This window comes from Notamacropus eugenii, chromosome 1 (genome assembly GCF_028372415.1).
Source record: "Notamacropus eugenii isolate mMacEug1 chromosome 1, mMacEug1.pri_v2, whole genome shotgun sequence".
Lineage (NCBI taxonomy): Eukaryota > Metazoa > Chordata > Mammalia > Diprotodontia > Macropodidae > Notamacropus > Notamacropus eugenii.
This window is the reverse complement of record NC_092872.1, coordinates 361,278,097-361,300,361: the sequence shown is the minus strand read 5'-3', so window position 1 is coordinate 361,300,361 and position 22,265 is coordinate 361,278,097. Positions and strand designations below refer to the sequence as shown.

Sequence of the window (22,265 nt, the reverse complement as noted above, 5' to 3'; positions counted from 1 at the left end):
TCCATAGGTAGTTTCTCTGTAAGATATATGTATTTATCCAACTGCATGTCGTAGTCTGGATGATAGGTGTTCTTTATCCACTTATTTTACTTTTCTGTTTGAATGGTTAGGCCAAACTCTTTTAAATGATTATGGCACTCATTTAGAAGACTGAAGTATTCCAGGAAAATTTGGAAAACCTCACTATATATACACCTCTTCCATTTGCATAGTATTCCAGATATGTTCCATGACTGATATAGACACTGTTGATAAGAATTAGATAGCAGTGTAGTTATTGTGAGAGTGTGGATTTCAGTGAAAATAAGGGGTCAAGGATCTTCAGGGAGGCTAAGGCATATGCATAGGATGCTATAGGACTGTTGATTTAGATCTAGAAAGGGAATTTAACAGTGAAAAACATTTTCATAGACTGTCTCAGAATTTCAGAATCACAGATTTGCTGCTGCAGAGGGAACTTGGAGGTTATATAGTTTAACCCTGACATGTTATAGGTGAGGAAATTGAGATCTAGAGAATTGTAATGATAGAATCCATATTTCAGCCAGTATCCTCTGACTCTAAATCCATTGCTTTTCCCACTGTACCACTTAGGGGTTGATAACCTTTAACAGATAGGGTGCTGTTATCCTGACTCCTTTTTCTGGTGTTTCAGAGATTCAGATGCTGATTTTCATGAGTGGTCAATATTGAAATGATGATCCTTGAAGTGCTGCTGGTGGTGGTGGTGGTGGTCGTAGTGGTTCTACTGGTGGTACTGGTGGTGGTGCAGCTGCTGCACCTGCACCCAGGGCTGTTTTCAAGGGAAGTGTGTGGGTACCTGTGTGTGTGTGCTTGCACACACATATACATTTGAGTTATGTGCATTGGTGCATGTGTGCATGCATGGCAGGGTTGAAGGCTGAATGAATGAGTCCTTTTGCTCAGTGTTGGGGATCTTAAGAAGTCAAAGGCATGGCCATGGAATGGGTACAGATGAGTGAGGGTTGGACAAGGGTTGTTCCCTGTGTTCTTTCAGGTATGTGTTGAACACAGAACAGAGCTTATTCCATAATTAAAAAGATAAATTGAACTTAGCTACTTTCACTAATCTTTTTGAAGGTGACAATCACTTTGTTACTGGACATATTCTTTGACAAGCACACCCCTTTCCTAGTTTTTATATCATGCTGATTGTTACTTTTAGCACCAGTGATTTAAGTATTCAGCAGAGTGACAGCGACGACAGTCATTCTTTGGCACTATTTTAGGAAAGAAATAAAGTCGTTCCAAACCATCATTAATCACAACAATCAATTTCAATTATCTGACTACATGATGAAAACCGAAAACAAAGACAAACAGCTTAATTTAGAGAAGAAAAATTTATAGTTAAAAAACATAGGACTTATATTGTAGACCAGAAATTGAGGAGAAAATTAGAATTGTTTCATATAAAACTCAAGTATTCATGTCATTCCCTTGGCAGGAAATTCCAGAAAAATACAAAAGATATTATAATTACTTTGCTGAGTTATAGAGAAGACCAAAAAAAAAAAAACATTTTAAAGTAATTTGAAAATACCTTAACTTTTGATGAATTACTAATAGTCAAACAGGGGATAGATTTTTGACGGTTTGATGAGGTAGTGCAGCATAGGACATAAATGTATCAACTTTCATATCTGAAATATGTACTTTACTTATTTTAAGGTAAATTCTATTATATTGTTTTGAAGTATTTGGTTTAAAAGCTACTTAACATTTTCTGAATGTTGAATCTTCCATTACTGACTGTAAATGTAAGATCAGGATAGGGACTGGACCTGTGATTTCACTAGAATTATAGGAACTCGTTGGTAAGGAAACTCTTTTACCAATGCAGACCAATACCTTCTCTGTCACTAAAAATCTTAGAGAATTGCTTTGAGTACTGAATGGCTGAGTGATTTACCCAGTGTCACACCACCAATATATACAAGCGAATATGAATATGAAATGTTACTGTCCTACAAGAAATGCATGTTATGAATAAAGACTTATCATGATGCAAAGTAAAGTAAGGTAAAACCAGAAGAACTTTATGTACAATCACTACAACAATGTAAATGGAAAGAACAACAGCAAACAACTGAAAATTAAATTTACAAAATGCAAACATGCTTGACCTCCAAAAAGAGGCTAAGAGAAGAAATCTAGCCCCAACTCCTTTGTAGAGGTGAAGAAATACTAAATACTGTTAGATATAAACACTGTTAGATGTGTTTCTTTTGATAGATTTTGCTAAATTTTCTCATCTTTTTAATCTTTTTTTATTTTTAAAGTTTTAAAAAATCTTTTTTAAAAGAGATGACTTTTTGGGATTCAAAAGTGGGGAGATGGAGGGATGCAGAAGGAAATATAGGCAATGTAAAAAAGAAGGGTTATAAAAAGTTTTTAAAGATACAGTAAAATTTTTTTAAAAGGAAGATGAACAAAATTGTGTGGTAGCCAGTACCTAAAGTGGTTATTTGATGAAAAAGAAAATTTCAAGAGATTAGGCAATTCAAGATACATCACTGATATGCCTATTCTTAGTTTCAATTTCTTGAATGTTAGTCTAGTAATAGCAAATTAGCCCATTTTTTAAAAAGGAAATACAGTCATTTACATTTATTTTAGGTGTTCCCCTTTCACTAAAAATAAAAAATGAGTACACATGAAAACACACAACATGCTGATCCCATTGAATCTATATTAGCAATATTGCTACAGCTGCAGTGCATTAATATTTTCCTTTATTAACATTCTAAAGTTTATAGCATAGCACTTTTAAAAGTAGAGGTCAAATACTGTATTATAATTTCTTTCTAAGAATTTTTTAAAAAATTTGAGTTATGTTTCCCATGAGAGAGGTACTATTTATAGTAGAAAACTGACCTCAAAACCAGGAAGATCTTGGTTCAAATGCCACCTTTCATATACATAAATTTTTTTTTTACTGACATAATAAAAAGCTTTTTATATCCTTTATTTTTTACCTTGATTGTGTTTACTTCTTCATCCCTCCATCTCCCCACTTTCCTATCCTGGAAGTTCATCTCTTTTGAAAAAGAATTTAAAAAAGTAAAATAAAAAAAAGATGAGAAAATAATTTAGCAGAACCTATGAAATAGAAAAGAAAACCCCCTGACATTCGTACATTTGGTTTCACTCATCTTTTTATAGTAGTTCCTGAACTGAAGCTTTGTGCCAGGTCTAGGTTCTACCCTTACTGTACTTTTGGGTGGGCTGGTAGGCATTTCTTGATCTCATCCATATTCTCCTGGGTTCTAGTGACCTCTCAGAATCTGACACCCCCTCGCCCCCCATCCCCCCAGCTTAGATCTTTAGATTTTTGCTATTTAGAACACTGGATCTTCATGATTTTCTGGCATCTCAGCATAGAATATTAGGGTTATCAATAGGCCTGAGATGTCTCAATAATACTAAGGCATCAGGCTGCATGCTGTTATTCCCAGAAACTGGAGTTTTCTTCTTCTACTCTTGCTGCCTTAAAATAAAGAATCTTCTATAGTATCTTATACTGTATATACTTATACTTACTACTGTAAGATAAAGAATCTTCTACAGTGTCTTATCTGTGTTCATATTGTTGCTTGCTATGTTTGCAGGACCCCTTTTCCTATTGTCGTTGAATTTTGGCCTGATTGTAGTTTTGGGGTTAGAGATGTTCTTTATTGGATTTCTTGATCTTTTTTTTTTTTTTTTTTCGAATTTCAGGATTTTTTTCTAGATCCCATACCTAATTAGTATAGAATGTTTTACTAATTTACTGATTAGTAAATTACTAATCGAATATCTTTCTAGTATGCCGCAAAACCACACTTACTGTATTCTGAACTGAATTTCTATCTTTAAAAAAGAATGAAATAATCTTAAAAAAAAAAAGACAGGAAACATTAAGAAAGCGTGGCATGACCAATTTTTTTCAGCTCCTCGATGTATACTTAGTTCCTTTGTAAAAACTTCATTGTGTTGCTGTTAGTTGTTTATAGTCTATTTGTCCAAAAGTAACAATTTTAACTAATAAAAGATTATCATACCATAGTGCATAAAATATTGAATTAATGGAGATAAATATGAATGAACTAAAAACATCAGAATTACTTATTTCCTTGAAAGTAACTGAATAGATTGATTGTTTTACTTAAGTGTTTTTCTTCCAGGACCTAAAAGTGAATTGTCTAGGTTCTAAGCCAGTATTATAATCCAAAATTAAGTAACTTCCATTTTGAATCTTAGAGATAGTAGAAACGTTAACAACACATTTTGTTGCCTGGAATCATTTACTAAGAAAAATAATATGAGCCTGTTTAGAAGACTGAAACTTAATTTAACAGACTTTGTTTTGTTTTATAGTAAAAATGCGTCGTGTGAAAACATCACAACCTGCAAAAAAAGGTCCAGCACGGAGAAAGCTAGCAGAACAGTTTGCAGTAGGGGAAGTTTTAACTGACCTTACCAAAAAGGAATGGAAAATAGGACAACCTGTTGGTCAAGGTGGTTTTGGTTGCATATATCTCGGTAAGTTTATGGTCTCAAATACATAAATTTATATATAAATTTGTACATACACACACACATACATATACATCCTAAATAATTTTTTTTTCGCATCAGTTGGTGTTTCAGAAAGTGGAGCCATTACAGAATGTGACTAAACAACTGTAGTAAACATTATGAGCTTACATTGAAATAGATGTCTCTACAGTGGATTGGTAAAGACGGTCCTGTTTGTTTAATTCATTGAGATATAAAAGTTTATCTTTAGTATTTTGTCATCTGTGAGATCAGTGGATTTAGGGTAAACATAATCTTACAGTATGCGTGGTATCATATAAAGAAAACAAACAACTAATATAACTAAAAACAATGGGAGATGGTCTTAATTTTTTTTTTAAGAATCCTGAAGAGACCCTTGTGGAACTCTTGGACCCTGCAAATTAAAAAACCTTTTCTAAAAAATTATTAATCCAATTGCTTTAAATGTTGCCTGCTTTATCAAGCATATTTGGTAGCAATCATCACATTAATAATTCACTTTTGTATAGCATTTTTTGTATATGAAATGCTTTCCTTTCAGTCTAAGAGGTAGGTAGTGCAAGTCAATTAGCAAGCATTTATTAAGAGACTATATTCTAAATGCTCTGCTAAACTCTAAAGATATGAAGACAAAATTGAAACAATTCCTAACTTCAAAAAACTTTTATTTAATCAGGGGAGAAATGGAGGAGAGATATAGGAGTATGGCTAGTGGTAATGGTAGGATCTAATGAACAATTTCAGTTGAGTGATAGATTCAGAAAGCTGGATTGCAGAGGGATAAGAAAAGAGTTGAAAGGAGAGAAGTGAAGGCAGCATGTGTAGGCTTTTTCAAGGAGTTTGACTGAGAAAATGATTAGGAATAAAGGTCCCTAGTGGGCATGGTAGGGTATTTCTGTTCCTAATTTTCCCCTTGCCATAATCTGCATTTTCTGCAGACTTTGATTGATACCTTCACATAAGAAGTGTTTGATTTTCCCCCAATCAATTTAGCAGTTATCAATTTTGTGTCTCTTTGAAGGGGGCAAAGGATACCCCTAGTCATGTGTCTAACTTTTGAAAGAGGAACATGATTCAGGAAGAATTTTCAAGAACTTGATTCCGTATCCATATTCCAAGTTGATGAGGGCGAAGACATATCAGCCAGGTATTGCTTTAATTATCTTCACAAAGGTTGATACATGATATCATGTCTCCTGAGAGAGGATATTTGCTGGGTTTCCTGACTGTTTTTTGTCATGGACCACATTGTAAGTATGGTGAAGCATATGTGGACTTGTCAGAATAATGTTTTCAAATGAATAAGGTACATTGAAGTACAAAGGAGACTGAACTACAGTTAACAAAATATTTTTAAAAAAAACACTTATGAACCCCAGGTTAAAAAGTCTTACTCTAAAGATAATCTTGTCCCTTTCAATTTTGTGTAGGTAAAATTCGTCTCGTAGAGTAAAATCAGTAAGCTGGAGGTTGTACTTTTCTTAGTTTGTAACCTTTTTCACATCCAGTGACCTCTGTATGCTAGCTCTTTTGTAATATTTGCCATCATAAAGTGTGTAAAATATTTTAATGATTAAACATACTATGAAATATTTTAGAAATCTAGAGTCAGTTCTAGATAAACATTTCTATCAACCTTAATCAGCCTGGAGGGGGAGATATGATTCTACAAAATTCAATCTTGGGTACTTTTTTCTCATGCCCCTCTTCCTCAGCCAAGTCTGTATTACCACTTTGTGCAACTATTTCAACTTCATATTGTCTATCTTTTATAAACTAAATCCTTTTTTTAAAAAATCTGACCATGTTTTCTTTATCACTTAAGCACTATCTAAGTGACATGTTTCCTGGGGCTATGCCTTAAGGAGCTCAGACCTCTCCCATCTGTCCATTTCAACCATCTTTGGGACTAAAAAGCTCCCTCTTTGATGTGAAGAGTGAATGATACAGTCTTCCTTGGAATGTTACTTCCTAAATGATAGAAAGTGTTTACTTTTATGTGATATGGGCAGTCTTACTGTTATTATTGTTATTATAATTATTGCTCTTTCAGAGGGCTATTTCTATAAGAAATAAAATGACAGAGACCTTTCCTAAAATTTCTGTAGTTGACAGAACAGAGTTTAAAATTTGAAATAAACATCTTGAACTATTTACTCAGTCCTTTTCCATTTGATTCTGTAGGGAGGTTAAAGTTGTACAGACCTTAATGCATATATGCTAATAGCATCTTCTCTTAAAGGTTATACCTTTTATTCTGATATGATATATTTAATTTTTTTAACAGCTGATACTAATTCTTCAAAGTCGGTTGGCAGTGATGCCCCCTGTGTTATAAAAGTGGTAAGAAAATATTTGAATTGATTTATTCTTTTCTGGTCATTTAGTAACGGATGTGTCTTGTGAAATAGCTTTAAATAAATTGGAATTAATTTAACTGTAAAATTATATATTGAGTAGTATATATCATAAATGTCTCCTGAGACAAAAATAGACCTTTATAGTTTTAAGTTATGAATTTCAAAAGTCTGTCCCACCTCTTAAATTATATTACTGCGATTAAAAGTCTTAAGCCTGAGGTGGATAGGAATGTAGTTAGTGTATTAGAAATTGTTAGTTCTTTTTCCTTTAGCCATTTGAAATAGAAGAAAAGCTGTTTTAAATTTAGTTCAACAAAATGGAAACAATGAAAAAATTTCGATTAGAACTTTTATCATATTTCATGTTGTATATGCTTATCATCCATATAGTCTTCTTCTTTTCTAGTGCTCTCAAAGACTCTTAAAAAATTTGGTAGATCTAATAATTTATAATTATGGCCTCATTAAATCTTCTTTTGGGTGACTGTGAAAATAATTTGCTTTTGGTAGGTATTAGCATTTTAGTAGGTTTTGAATTCATCCAGAGAATATTTTAAACTGCCAATAATGTATTTTACACACTAGACTCAAAATTAAATTTTAACTGTTATTTGATACTTAATTCTTAACATTTGGAAGTGTAAGGTTGTGAAAACTTTCACTATTTCTCACCCTTCTGTTTGTTTAAAGAATACCCTGATTTATAGAAACATTGAGTCTCAGATTTGTAAAGGAACTCAGAAGTTATCTCATCCAAACCGTACTTGAAAAGCAGTTCCATTTTATTTCTGACAAGTAGTTGTTTAACACTCACTTAAAGACCTTTAGTGATGGGAAATACCTACACCAACATGCCTATTTCACTTTTGAATTGCTCTAATTAGGAAGTTTTTTTAGATCAAATCAGAATGCATCTTTATCCTTTCTCTTACTGCTTCTAGTTCCATCCTGGGGAAAAGTAAAATAAATGTAATCTCTTCCACGTTAGATTTTTTATCAATTGAAAATAATTATTGTTGTTGCCTTAATCTTCTGTTTTTCAGCTGGTCTTTCTATGACATGTTCTGTAGTCCTCCACCCTCCTATATTTTTAGTAATTTTTTTATGTCCTTAAAATGTGGCAGAATGAGAATGATTTAAGATGAATGTCAGCTAAATTTTTTTTAAAAGAATCAACACAAACTAAGGATAGTTATTTTAGCAAGCCAGCATCCTTTTCATAACCATATATTGGTTTAACTTTGCAGGGGAAGAAGATTGGTGTTGCTGAATTTTATAGTTAAACTCATTTTTGGTGTGATTTTTAAAGTGATGACAAACAAGTTAATTCCCAAGTTTTAAATAGAAAATATTTATTTCACAGCATTTCACTGAAGAAACTGACCTTATTCAAAAGTAGACTCTGGTGTCTACTGCTCATTTGACTGAGTTCTTGTTAATTCTAACTCTGCTTTTTGTATATAACTCCTTTCAACCTTAGAAGTCCCAGAATCTACTTCCTATATTATGAATAGGAGCCAATTAAAAAATATCAATCAAATAATTTTATTTTGTAGCTAATTTTGCTGGAATGCAAATATTCCATACATTTAAAAATACATGGTATCACTTATAGATTGGTGTCTTTTAAAGCATATATGCTATTTTTCATCTCTGTTTCTTCTCGGTATTTAATGCAGAGATACATTGATAGTATTAAATAAATTTCTTATTTGCTATCAGAACATAGAAAGACCATATGCATTAGGGAAATGAAGCTCACACCATTTCACATGTATGAAATTATAGAATTTTATTCTTTAAAAAATTGATTCTGTGTTAGCATACTGCTTTTTGTCATGGATGTGCTGAAAAACATACCTGTGATAATGATTGTGGAAGCTGCTTTTTCAAGAAATAATCTAAGTACTGAATATCTTATGGCCCCTTTTCATACAAATGTTATTCATAAATATATGCCTTTATAAAAAATGTACCTATTTACAAATAAGTAGATCAGCTTTTCTGAAACAAGCATAAAATAACTAGAGATACATGTCTGTTTCCAAATAAATAGGGGACAGTTTGGTATGTCAGTAGCTTTACCTATTAGAGTTTAACTACTTTGGAGAAAAATAAAATTCTTACTTTTGTAAACTTTTTGAAAAATTTTCAAATGTCTAATAAAAATTGGTGTTGTGGCATTTTGTGTGCTATTTGTACTTGTGGTTTTGAGTAGGAATTGGGCAATGAAGAATTGATGTAATCAATGATGAACTCAGATCCTCTAGCCTTGAGAAGTTTTCAATGAGAGACTAGATTCTTCTGTCAAGAGGATTTCCTGCTTTGTGTCAAAGACTGGTCTAAGATTAAGGTCTTTGTCAGCCCAAGATTCTATAAAATGCCTTGAAGTTGATTTTATTTTAAGAAGAATAGGTGAGTAGGTGGTAATTGTCTTAGTAATCTGAGTGATTAGGAGGAGGTGAGGACTGCAAGGATAGGGAACAAGTTTTTTCTTTTATCCTAACATTAGATAAAACTTTTGACTTTGTTAACTTTGGCTGTAGAAGACAAATTTGGGTATAAGTTGGAGATATTTATAAAATATTCAGAGTATTTATTACTGAAATTATTTTGAGATTAATAGGTGTGTTCCTTAGTTTAAATAAGACCGGGGAAGGTTTTATGTAGGAGATATAAAGAGACACAGTACCATAAATATTTATCCAACCAGTGAAGTATGTAGTTTAGATAAGACCACCTTAGGGACCTTACTATATCTGTTAAGGGACAAAATAACTAACTTAGATAGATATGATATACATTGATTTATGATAAATGCTTTATGTAGTAGTCTATGATGAATGCTTCACTTTATGGAAATACCAAACAGCTCATGTTACTCCCAACAACAAAACAGGCAAGATCCAGTATAGAAAGGAGGGCTTCTTTGCCAGTTTTCAGATAGGTGTGTTTCTGCTCTTATCTGCAAATGGTCTGTGACATATGCAATTCTTGTGTTGGTTCTTGAAAAACCACCACCAGTATGATTTTTCAGCCTGTTCATGAAACAGAGCAGTGCTCTTTCATGTGTGTTTTGCAAAGTACATCTTCATAAGCAGAATTGATTGTTAGATTTGAGCTGATCTTAGAGATCATCTAGTCCAATTCTCATTTAACAAATGAAGATACTGAATACCAGAGAGGGAAAGTCATAGAGATAAGTAGCAGATTTGGGACTTGAATCTTGGGACTTACTCTTAAGTCCAAATAATTTCTACTATACCATCTACTGTCATAAACATATAAGTGCCAACCTCTGATTCACTAAGGTAGGCCATAGTTCTTTTCAGTGTTCTAGTGATTCATTCATTCACCAAAAATTTATTAAGCACTAAAGTCCTACTCTGATGTCTCTTTGTGTTTATGATAATGATATGATAATGGAATCTTAAAAGTTACGCCAGTGGAATACAAACTTTGATGGGTCCTATAAGCTGGAAAATCTTGTTATGGGCCTGGTGAAAGAATATCTGCTTTCCAAGGATCAGCCTGGCTATGTTTAGTTGTCTGTAGGATGATAACTTTGGAGGGGGCATAATGGTTCTTGAAAACCATCTGCTAAATTATAGGGGTTTTCAGTGTTGGTTAAAGGGTACACTATTTTAAAATCATAGATTCTTGAAGAATTGAAATATATTGGATGTACTGTGCTAGGGCATTATGGAAAATGCCTAATAAATAAGGAGTGGTTCTTATACTTTAGGAGGATAGTCAGTTCTATAACTTGATATGTGTTCCCAACACGATCACCTAGTAAAAATGAAGCTTATTGGGAAAATAGGATTAGAGATATAGCACTCAAAAACATTATCAGCAACACATAAAAGATAGGAAGCTAATAAAAATGTGACATAATTTTATATATGTTAAATGGTTAAGAAATACAAAAATTACTACAATAAATAATGGGTACCTCTGGGGTCTTGGGCTGCTTTTTGACCTTCCCTAGGGCAGGACACCACTTGGCAGAGGCCAAGATGAAGGGGGTGGTAAGGACCTATTCTTCTCCCTTATAGCTTCTGTTGTACCAGAAGATATATAACAAATATGGCACTTTACCTTGATAAAGACATGAAATTTGCTTGTGGAGCAGTGTCAGAAAATATTGAAGCTTGTGAGTTATGTTGAAGGGTTGCACTTTTCTGTGTTCTCACTGTTTTTCACTGAAGAAATAACTACAAAGGCAAACTCACATTTTGCATTGGAACAAATGAAGTTTTGAAAAATGCCCATTATAGCAGAAGTAATTTATACAAATCAGAACTTATGTTAAGACAAATGTAGTGTGCTAAGAGGTCATATGTGAGAGATAATTTATAGGTTGGGGGATTATTAGACAAGGCTTTATGGAAGAGGTAACAATTAAATTGAGCCTTGAAAAATAGAAGATTGTCAGTAGTAGTTGCTATTCAGTCATTCAGTTATGTCCAACTTTTTGTGACTTAGGGGTTTTTCTTGGCAAAAGATATTGGAGTTGCCATTTTCTTCTCCAGCTCATTTTACAGATGAGGAAACTGAGGCAAACAAGATTAAGTGAATTGCTCAGTCACATAGCTACTAAGTATCTGAAGCTGGATTTGAACTCAGGTCCTCCTGACTCTAGGCCCGGAACCACCTAGCTGCCCTGGTCAGTAGTTAGAATTGGGGAAAAGGCATTTCAAATTTAGGGAACAGAATAATAAGCAAAGTTAAAAAAAGAGTAAAATATGGGATATGTTTAGGAAACAAATAATAATCCACTTTGGTTGGAACTCAGAATACATGAGGGGAAGTACTACAGGATATGACTAGAAGGGTAGACTGCAGCCAGATTGTGAAGAGTCATATGTGAGACTAAGGGGCTTTAGTAGGCATGGGGGAGCCGTTGACAGTTCTACTCCTAGAAGTGTTGGTAGGATGACGAAATAGTAAGAGGATCCTTCAGTCAAACACCTATGGAACTGTGAAAATTGACAACTTTTGACAAGAACGTTTGGACAGGACAATAGGAATGGAGAGAGCTAAATGGGAATTCAGGAAGATAAGATCCTGTGAAACAGGTAGTTGTTAGGGTCTAACTTTTGGCATTCCTGATACAAAATATAAAATATTTTCAGGGGCAGTTATTCTAGGGCAGATTCTAGCAAACTGCTACTATCAGTATAAAGCTCTGATTTATTCAGTTAGAACTTACTGATGTACCAACTTTAATTTTCAAGTTTTCCTTCAGGCACTAATTTATGAAACTTGGAATAATGAGAATCAACCAGTATAACTCAAGCTATTATAATGAAAATCCCCTTACAAGGAAGGATCATGGAACTCATTTCATGCTTTTTTTCCCCCTTCACAATGGAGAATTCCATTATAACAAAATAAAGGAGACACTTCCTTGGCATTCATTGTAGGAAAACCTATCTATTTCTGTAGAAGAACAATACTTTAACTGAAGACTATTTTATTAACATATTTCAAATTTGAATTGCTTTGCCAAGTCTACAGTATCTGGGGTTTAAAGAAGAAATTAGGACTGACATTTTAACCCAGAATATCACCAAAAGTTTCTTTAAGAATTCTAGGTGTCAAAATGAAGATGACAATAGGGGAAAAAATCATTAAAATGTGATATATTTCAATGGCACAATCTGAATGCATTTGGCTGCCATTTAGAAATAAAGTTGTATGGAATGTATCTTCCCTACTAGAAATTATAAAATATGATTTGAAAATTCACATCACCACTCATGAGGAAAATCAAACATGAGTCTGAAAACTTTTTTTTTCCATGCAACCACCAATTACAGATATATATTAGTTTATACCTGAGGCACCATGATACAGTGAACCAACTGAATTCCCTCTCTACTTTTGCCGTGAACTTATTGATAATATGACTATTTGGGTAAACTGCATTGTAGAATTAAAGTCAATTTTCAAATTTAAATTCTGGCCAAAAAATATGGTAGTAACTGGGAGAAAATAAGGTGTTGGAATTTTGGGGCTTGGTCATTATACAGACTACAAAAGTATCACATTGTAGTGGATAAAGAGCTGTCTCAGCATCAGGAATACTTCCATATAGATCACTCTAGTGACACCTACTTAGTGCATGACTCAGTTCATTTAATCTTTTAGTACTCTAGGGCACTTTCTCAGTTAACTTACAAAGTCCCAATCTACACTGGTGTATGAATTTCCTCTTGGGGGAAGGGTGGCCAACTGAGACTTAGGCTCACTAAGACTAAGGCAGAGGGAAGTACCAAGCTTATTGTTTTGGGTTTCAGGCCCATGCCCCAGGCTCTTTTCGATATGTTTCACTGGACAGAAAGGCCCATTAACATTATAAGATTTTAAATGTTGTAAAGAGAGTACATATGGAAAGTCAGGGGATCTGAATTCAAATCCTCACTGCCTGTTGCTTTTCAGCTCTTCATGGATCTTAGTTTATAAATCTGTAAATTAAATTGAAGACATGGTTTCCATGGTTCTTTTCAGTTCCAAACCCCAGGAAACCTAAGTAAAAGATGCTTATAAAGTCCTTACTTGAAAAAGAAATGGATCTTACAGTCCCAGATAGAGACCATGTGAATACTTGAGCTAAACAGGAGAATAATGAATTAGCACTAGTCACTGAAGAGGTATGCCAAATACTGGAAACCTAAGTAACCACTGGAATAACTGCAAAAGTGTGGAGAAACTTAGAGAAAAGAACTGACTTTTTCACCAGAATAATTTTCAAATACCTTTTTTCTTCTACTTCTCTTGCCAAATGATGTTTTTGTTGCAGTGGCTGCTTGTTATCTCCAGGATCAAATACAAGTAAACTGACTTCTTCCCGCTTTTCCAGTCTTATTAGACCTTATTCCCCTCCCTGTATTCTATGATCCAGATGCTAGCCACCTTTCCGTTTATTGTACATCTCTTGATTTCATGACTGGATTTCCCTCCCTTCCTTCTTCCTCCTGGCTTACTTCAAGTCTGTATTGAAGTTCCACCTTCTGCAAGAGGCCTAAAGTCCCTCCTTAATCTTAGTGCCTAATTGTCTACAGCTTATTCTGTATGTATCTTATTTGTACATAGTAGTGAGCCTGTTGTTTTCCTGTCACATGTTATAGAGAACTTCGTTTTTTTTTTTAATTGCCTTCCTTTGTATCACCAGTATTTAACACAGTGCTTGCTTGGCACGTTGTAAATTCATACCTTTTTCTTTCTGTGGGCTTATAGAGAGTCTTTTAAATATCTGTACATATCAACCTGACCTTCATGCTGCTCCCCCATCCACCATCTTACCACATATATACAACTATATACTCCTTACATTTTTCTAAAAGCTCTTATTCTTAAACTAAAGTGATAATTACATTTTTTATTATTGAGGTCTCCTAGCCTAAAGTAGATGTATCATTCCATCCTGTGGGGCACTTTCATTTTCTCTTATTAGGAATTATCAGTGGTTCCCAACTGGCTGTAGATAAAATATAAATTACTCAGTTTGTCATTTAAAGCTCTTTACAATTTGACTCCAGCCTAGCTTTCCAGATTTATTTCATATTGCTCTTTACATTCTAACCAAGCTAACCTATTTTTTGTTCCCTGAAATAGTCAACTTGTCTTCTGCCTCTGCCCCTTTGAAGGCTTACCTCCATATCTGGAATATATTCCTTCTTCATGTTTATCTCTTAAAATTACCTAGCTTCTTTTAAACTTTAGCTCAGGCACCACCTCCTTTGGGAATACTTTTCCCTTTAGTTGTTAATGGTTGCTCCTGCCTCACATTGCTTTTATTTTTTTAAAAATGTTTTCATGTTTTATTCTCCAAGTAGAATATAAACTCTTTGAAGACAAGGACTACTTTTTTTGGGGGGGGGGAGTGTCCCTGGCACCCAGCACAGTACTTGGAACTGTTAGAAGTGAGTCCATCTAACAAGAAACATGCTTACCTTAAGCAAAGAACAATGCCTGTTGTGAAATCAGGAAAGCCTTTATTAATCTTTATGTCCATTCCCCCTGAATGGATGGGCAGCCTTCCCAGTAAGGTTACAGGATGACTACAATACATGCAGAGAGATGGGGCTTCTTATACCATTTTCCTAACTTTAGATCTCCCGTAATACTATACCTTAGCCATGTGACTCCATGTTCTCCTCTCTGATACGCCCTTCCTCACATAGCTCCTTGGGCCTGCACATTAGTTTCTGATCTCTAACGTGTCCATGCTAGGTCACAATCCTTATTACCTAGGAATGTGGACAATAGAACTTTCTTACTTTCCACAGAACATGATAGGAGCTTGATAAATATTTTTTAATTGAATTGAATTCCAAGGATTTTCATTTTTTAAAGAAAAGGTACTTTGTACTTAGAGAAACTAAATGAAGTTGTATTATTACGAAGCCTGATCCTAACATTAAAATTATCTTTAATTTATCACTGGTAAATACTAGTAAAGAATGAATTTAGTAATGCTAACGCTGCTACTCATTTTAGTTTGTAATGCCAGTGATGAATTAAGGCAATAGCATTTTCTGTTAAAATGGAAATATTGAAAAAGGACCATCAAAAGAATTAACATAGAATACAGAGAGAAAGTATACCAGAAGGGTGTCTAATATAAATATTTAGGAAGTCTCAGACAGGAGGGAAGGAAGATGAATAAACTCAAGAAGTTAATGCAACATTGAAGAGTAAGTCAAAAACAAAGCCAAATGTATGAAAGATAGGTACTAGAAATTTTTGTCCAAAAAGTTATGTTAAAGTCAGTGAAACCAATGAACTTGGAGTATACAGTATGTAAATTACCATGCTATCAATTGCAATGAATAAATACAATCTACTTTTTCTTCTGATGCTTCCTAAGAAATTCTAACCCACAAATATAAAACATGACCCTTCCTCTCAAGGAGTTTGCAGTCTCTTTAGAGAAAGAAGCACAGTCTGTTGAAGAGACATAGGATTATTCCCTTTCTTCAATTATTTCATCTAAAGACCTCATACTTAACTGAGAAAACTGAAGCTTTTTACATTGCTCCTTTTTTTCCCTCTCTTCATTTCACTAGCCCTTTGACATCTTATTCTGTTCTCTTCTCCTTTACTTCAGTCTCTGAGGAGGTTCACCTTCTCACCAAGGTCATCATCCCCTCTCTCTAATTTTAAATCTTGTTTTCCATATCTACCAATATGTTTTTTCCCTGACTGTTGACACTCTCATGTTTCTACTTACCTGGGTGTGACCCTCACCCTAATTCAGTTTCATATTACTTCTTACCTCCAAGACTAAAATTGAGTGAGGTTGCATGACTTTTTTTCTGCACTTGACTGTGTACTCAATACAGCCTCTGATAGTGAGATGCAACAGAGTATGGTTTAATTCTCTGCTGTTTGTGTTAATTTTAGTCTCTCAGTCAATACCAAGGAAACCAAGGTTTCCCACCAGCCAGCATTATAATTCATGTGAACCATTGGTTTCAACAAATGGAGAAATTTTGAATACTATGGATGAGTTCACTTACCTTGTCAGTATTCTTTCCAGGGATGTACACATACATGATGAGCTTAATGCACTCATTGCCAGAGCTAGCTTAGCATCTGGGAGACTTTGAAAGAAAGTGTGGGAAAGAAGAGGTATTAGGTAGTTTATCAAACTGAAGATCTAGAGAGCTGTTGTACTGACTTCATTACTGTATGCATGTGAAACATGGACATCTTATCCGCACCATGCCAGAAAATTGAACCGCTTCCACTGGAAGCATTCCATAGGAATGTTCTAAAGATTACCTGGCAAGATAGGGTACTGGACACTGAGGTCCTTTCTTGAGCTGAGCTGCCAAGCATTCAAACTCTATTGTAGAGAGCATGACTGATGGTCTGGCCATGTTGTTCAAATGCCAAATGTACATTTACCTAAAAGACTATGCTGTGAAGAACTTACACAAATCAGGTATTCTCACATGGGGGTCAGAAAAAGTGCTATAAAGGTATTCTCAAGGTCTCCCTGAAGAATTTCAGTATGCTTTATGACATATGAGAGACATGGCCACAGGACAACTCAGCATAGTATTCCTGAATCAAAAAAGATTCTGAACTCTGTGAGCAAATTAGAATCCCAACAGCACAAAGGAAATATGAGATGTCCAAATCTAGAGACATCTTCATCCCAAGTGCTTGAACAGACCATTTGTGTGGAATCAGTGAGAGAGCCTTCCAAGTGCATATCAGATTGAAGAGCCACAGTATCTTGATCCCAGCATCATGTCATTTATCCTCGTAGAGTAGAAAGGATGAACAGCAACAGCCTCACATTTGGACTATTGTAGTTGCCTCTTAAGCCTGTTAAGGGTGGACCTGACTCAGAATGCTATCCTCGTAGTACAGGTTGGAGGTTTGGACAAAGGGAGACACTTGTAGGTTACTCAGCATTTAACTAAAAGAGGTTAGCTTAATTCTAACATAGGATATTTAACAGAGATACAGTAACACTTATCTTTGATAGATCTGACCTCCTTATGGAAGCATCTGGTCAGCAGGATAGGGTCTGGTAATTTACACAGTCTTGGGACCCCTGCCACCTGAACTCCTAGACTTCAGATGAGTCAGACTTTTAATGCCCCTAAGTGACCAAGAAGTCACCACCAATACAGTAGGAGGTTAACAGGAAGCTCTTTCAAGGGAGGAATATCCTGAGTCCTAGTGCCTCAGGCCAGTCAAGTCCTGGAAAGAGGTGTGTCCCTTTGGTACAGAGGAACCCTGGTAGATAGTGGTCACATTGCCTTAAATCATTCTGCATTCTACTCCACTTTCCATGTAGCCACCAGAGTGATTTTTCTCTAAGCATTTTTTTTTTAATCCTTTTGTAATGAATAAGCATTAGTTTTCTTTCCCTCCCACCTCTCCCTGACTTCAGCTGGGAAAAAAAGAGAGAAACTTTATAACAAATACACAGAGTCAAACAAGACCAGTTTTCTTTGATCATGACAAAAAAAAATCTGTTAATTTGGATCTGTAGTCCATCATATTTTTGTTAGGAGGTGGTTAGCTTGCTTCAGCGTTGGTACTCTGAAATTGTTGTTGGTTACTGCATCAGTCAGAGTTCCTAAATTTTTTAAAGTTGTTTGTTTTTACAGTGTTGATGTTATTATACAAATTGTTTTCCTAGTGTTGTGTTCACTCTGTATTAGGTCAGCCAAGTCTCTAAAAATGTTCATTATTTATCTTCATCCTGTTCTTTATTATTTCTTATAGTGCAGTAATATTCCATTATGTTCACATACCACGATTTGTTTAGCCCTTCCCCAACTATTAGGCATCCTCTTAGTTTCCAATTCTTGGCCACTAGGAAAGGAGCTGCTATAAATATTTTGCATATATTTTTCCTTTCCCTCTTTTTTCTTCTCTTTATGTAGGAGTATGAGGTGGTGGTGGTGGTGGTAGTAGTAGTATAGATCTAGTAGTGGTATTGCTGGGTAAAAGGTTATACACAGTTTAGTGACTTTGTGGGAATAGTTCTGAATTGCTTTCCAGAATGTCTGGATCAATTCATAGTTCCATCAACCACATATTAGTGTGCTTGTCTTCCCTCAGCCCAACCAACAACTGTCACCTTTCCCTTTTTTGTTGTCTTTGCCAATCTGAGGGGAGTAAAGTGGAGACTGAGTAGTTTTAATTTGGATTTCTTTAGTTATTTGGAGCAATTTTTCTTATGGCTGTCAAGAGCTTGGCCTTTTTTTTTTTTTTAAACTTCCAATGAATATCCTTTGATAAATTGAGGAATAGCTTATTTTCATAAATTTAAATCAGTTTCTTATTTATGCTGGAAATGAAACTTTCTATTAGAAATTGCTGCAGATTCCTCTCTGCCCACCCCCTCCCCACACCCCCAGTTAAGTGTCTTCTATTTAAGCATTATTGGAATTGTGTTTTAGGTTTTCCAGGAATTCTTTTGGGCTTGTGTCCAATTCACTTTTTTTCCCTTTGAGAATTTGCTTATTGCTGTTTTGAAATCATCATCTTCTGATTTTGTGTCTTGATCTTTTATGTCACCAGAGTAGCTTTTTATAGTCAGGTTTCTTTTTGTTGTTGTTTGCTTATTTTTTCCAGCCTATTTATTGACTTTGAACTTTATGTTATAGGTATTCTATGTTCCTTTCATAGTTCTGGGGGTTTGAAAGTTTTCAGTGCTTCGAACATGATGTTATTTGGGAGGAGATGTGGTCACTACTCTCAAGATCTGGGTTCTGGTCCTTATCCAGAAAAGGCTCCTTATCCCTTACAACCTCAAGAAATACTGCTCCTGAGGGTCCCTGTTTCCTTGTGACTAAATGTGTTCCTTTCTGGCCTTGCACTATGACCCAGAAGTAGTTGAGTAGAAGGAGTTACTAAATAGCATCTGGTTCTGCACCCAGTGCTAGCAAAGGAATCTACTGTTGTCTCTTTCTGAATAATTGTTGGATCCTCTTAATTTTGCTTGGTTGATTACTTCTGAAAGCTATTACTGCTGTTGCAACCACTTCCAAGGCTGGTTTTGCTACTATATGGGCTCTGGATCTGGTGTTACTTCAGTGCCACAGATCTTTTTCCAACTTTCTGAATTGTCTTGGACTTGAAGAATGTCTCATCTTGACCTTTCATTGGCTCTGCCACTCTGTAATTCTCAATTTGTGGCATTATGTTAAAGTTGTTTGGAGGAGAATCTTGGGAGAGCTACACTGTAATGCTTCTTCTACTCTGCCATGTTGGCTCTGCTCCCAGAAGTCTGTCCATAGAACTGAAAGGAAATCTCTTCCTTGATCCTATAATTTGTTTATGATATGACCTTTTATATCTAAGTCATGCATCCATTTAGAACTTATTTTGGTATGTTGTATGATGTGTTGGTTTAAACCTAATTTCTGCTTTATTTCTAGTTTTCCCAGAAGTTTTTATAGAATAATGAATCCTTATTCAAGAGCTGAAGTCTTTGAGTTTATTAAGCAAGAGTTTATTAAGTTCATTTGTGTTTTTTTCCTATTCTATTTTGTATATAGATATGCTGATTTTTCTTTTAATATTGGTTAGACTCAGAATAAACAGAAAATTAAAAGAAAAAAAAACAAAGAGGTAAAAAAATGTGTAGAATATTCCTGAATGGTTAAGTAAGAAAATGAACATGAAAACGTGGTCCAATTATTTAAAGATTTTCTGGAATACCAATATTTAGATTACTGAGGGAAACGAAGGGAGCAGTTTCTCTCTCTCTCTCTCAGGGTACATGGAACGATGAGAATGTAAGGTAAAGAGAAGGCATTGCTGCTCAGATTTTTCAAGAATTAGGATATATTTTATTTGGACACAGTAGATATTTCTGAACAGATACCCAAACAAAAAAGGATAAAAAGCACATTTCCTGAAAATAATTTATCAGTTATTAACAGAAAGGAGGGATTAACTTTTGAATAATAGACTCATACCTCATTGGCTATTTTTTTGGCAAGATCAATTATTATTTTTTGTCTGTTGACTCTGTTGAGGAGAATGAATTTTGGACAGGAAGAGAGAATAAAAAGGGGTAATTGGTGATAACCAAGAGAAGTAGGGAGATAATAAGGACATCTCTCTGTCCTTGATGATTTCTAGTCATTAGTCCTACATTCAAGGGTACTAAGTGAATGACCACATGTGATTGCTGAGCCCATTATCAGGGAACTGAGGAAGAATAAATATCTTTCATGTTTTCAAAAAAGAAAAGATAATGCAATCTGCAGACAATGGATCACTGAACTTAAAATCGATTCCTGATAAAATTCTAGAGTCTAATTAAAAAAAAAAATAGCTTTTGTTTTTTCCATGACCTTCATTTCTCTATTCTTCCACTTAGAGAACTCATCTTTAAAGCACTGAATACAAAAGTAAGAGAATAAAATAGTTTTAACACAATGAACCAGTACATTAGCCAAGTCCTAAGTTATATGCAGTGTTCCATACTCATTGTGCCCTACTTCTGCAAAGAAGGGAAAGAGGTGCCTTCTCATCTCACTTCTTTAGGACCAAACTTGATCTAAGGTTACTTTCCATCTAATCTCTTTGTCTTTTATGTACCTATTTACATATGTGTTACCTGTCCATAGAATGCATGCTACTGGAAGACAGCAGCTTTTTGCCTTAAAAAAATTTTTTTTCCTCCAGTATTAAAACACAGTGCCAGCAATGCTTTGTGAAGAAAAAGTCATGTAAAAGTAATTGAATTTCCCTTACTCATAGGATTACTTGACTAAAGGCCTAGAGAATGATGTAGATATAGTTTACCTAGGATTTACTAAAACATTTTTTTAAAGTGTCTTAAGTCAACATGTATTTATTATATGCCTACTATGTGAAAAGTGCTGTGCTAGACATTAAGGATACAAAGAAACAAAACAGTCCCAGGACTCAAGCTGCTCACATTCAGCTGAGGGAAGCAATATGTATGGACATTAGCTAAATGCACAGTATATATGAAATAAAAAAGGTGGAAAATTTGGGCTCGATTTTGGTATAGTTAGGTGTATTCCTGCTGTTTGAGTGACCAGACCCAAAGAATAGTTGTCAATGGTTTGATGACAACTTCATAAAACTCTTCAGTGGAGCACTTATGCCATAGATCTCTGTTTGGCACCATGTTGTTTAACATTTTATTCACTTACTTGGAAAAGACATAGGAAAACCTCATTCATTGGGTTATAGAGTTGGGTTCTAAAAGGGTTGTGATGGGCTGACTGTGGTTATTCCAAAAAGGTAAAATTTATTAGGGGTAAATGTAAGGCAATATACTTTGGTTTAAAAAAAAAAAAACCTCACAACTTTCCAAAGAATGATGTAGTTAGATAGTAGTTTGTCTGAGAGAGATTTAGGAGTTTGTAAGTCTGTAAGTCTCAGAGCAATAGGTAGAATTTGTAAAGCAGTAAGCTGGGTCTTCAGTTAAGGAAAATCTCATAACAGCTAGATCTATGCACATGAGCAATAGACAGACTTTGGTGATTTTGGGCTCCCCTTTACTTCAAGGAATGGCCAAACGATCTCTTGTCTGGTATCCAACTTAAGGAGATTCATAGTCAGGTATGAATTTGACTAGATGGCCCTGAATTCCCATTCAGTTCTTAAATTCTGTCATTTTGTGATGAATTAAGGAGTGAAATTTTGTCTGAAATACTAGGCCAGCCCTACCAGTTGACATTTATACCTAAAGAGATTGTTGACCTCTCTTCAGACTAAAGTTAGTGTCGGGGTCAGTTTAAAATAAAGTATGACTCAAATGCCTATTGATTAGGAAATGTAATGGAATGTCGCTGCATTGTCAAAATTCAGGAAACC

General features: G+C 34.8%; 1 protein-coding gene across 5 annotated transcripts in view; it reads left to right on the top strand.

The window, feature by feature from the left end:
* VRK1 (VRK serine/threonine kinase 1) overlaps positions 1 to 22,265 on the top strand; it is a 139,358-nt gene that overhangs the window by 60,835 nt on the left and 56,258 nt on the right. For all 5 annotated transcript variants that reach the window (XM_072630290.1, XM_072630286.1, XM_072630288.1 and 2 more), the window contains exons 2-3: positions 4,381 to 4,545; positions 6,851 to 6,906. In XM_072630290.1, the coding sequence (XP_072486391.1) occupies positions 4,386 to 4,545; positions 6,851 to 6,906 (216 nt within the window). In that variant the 5' untranslated portion in view covers positions 4,381 to 4,385. The remainder of the gene's footprint in view (positions 1 to 4,380; positions 4,546 to 6,850; positions 6,907 to 22,265) is intronic.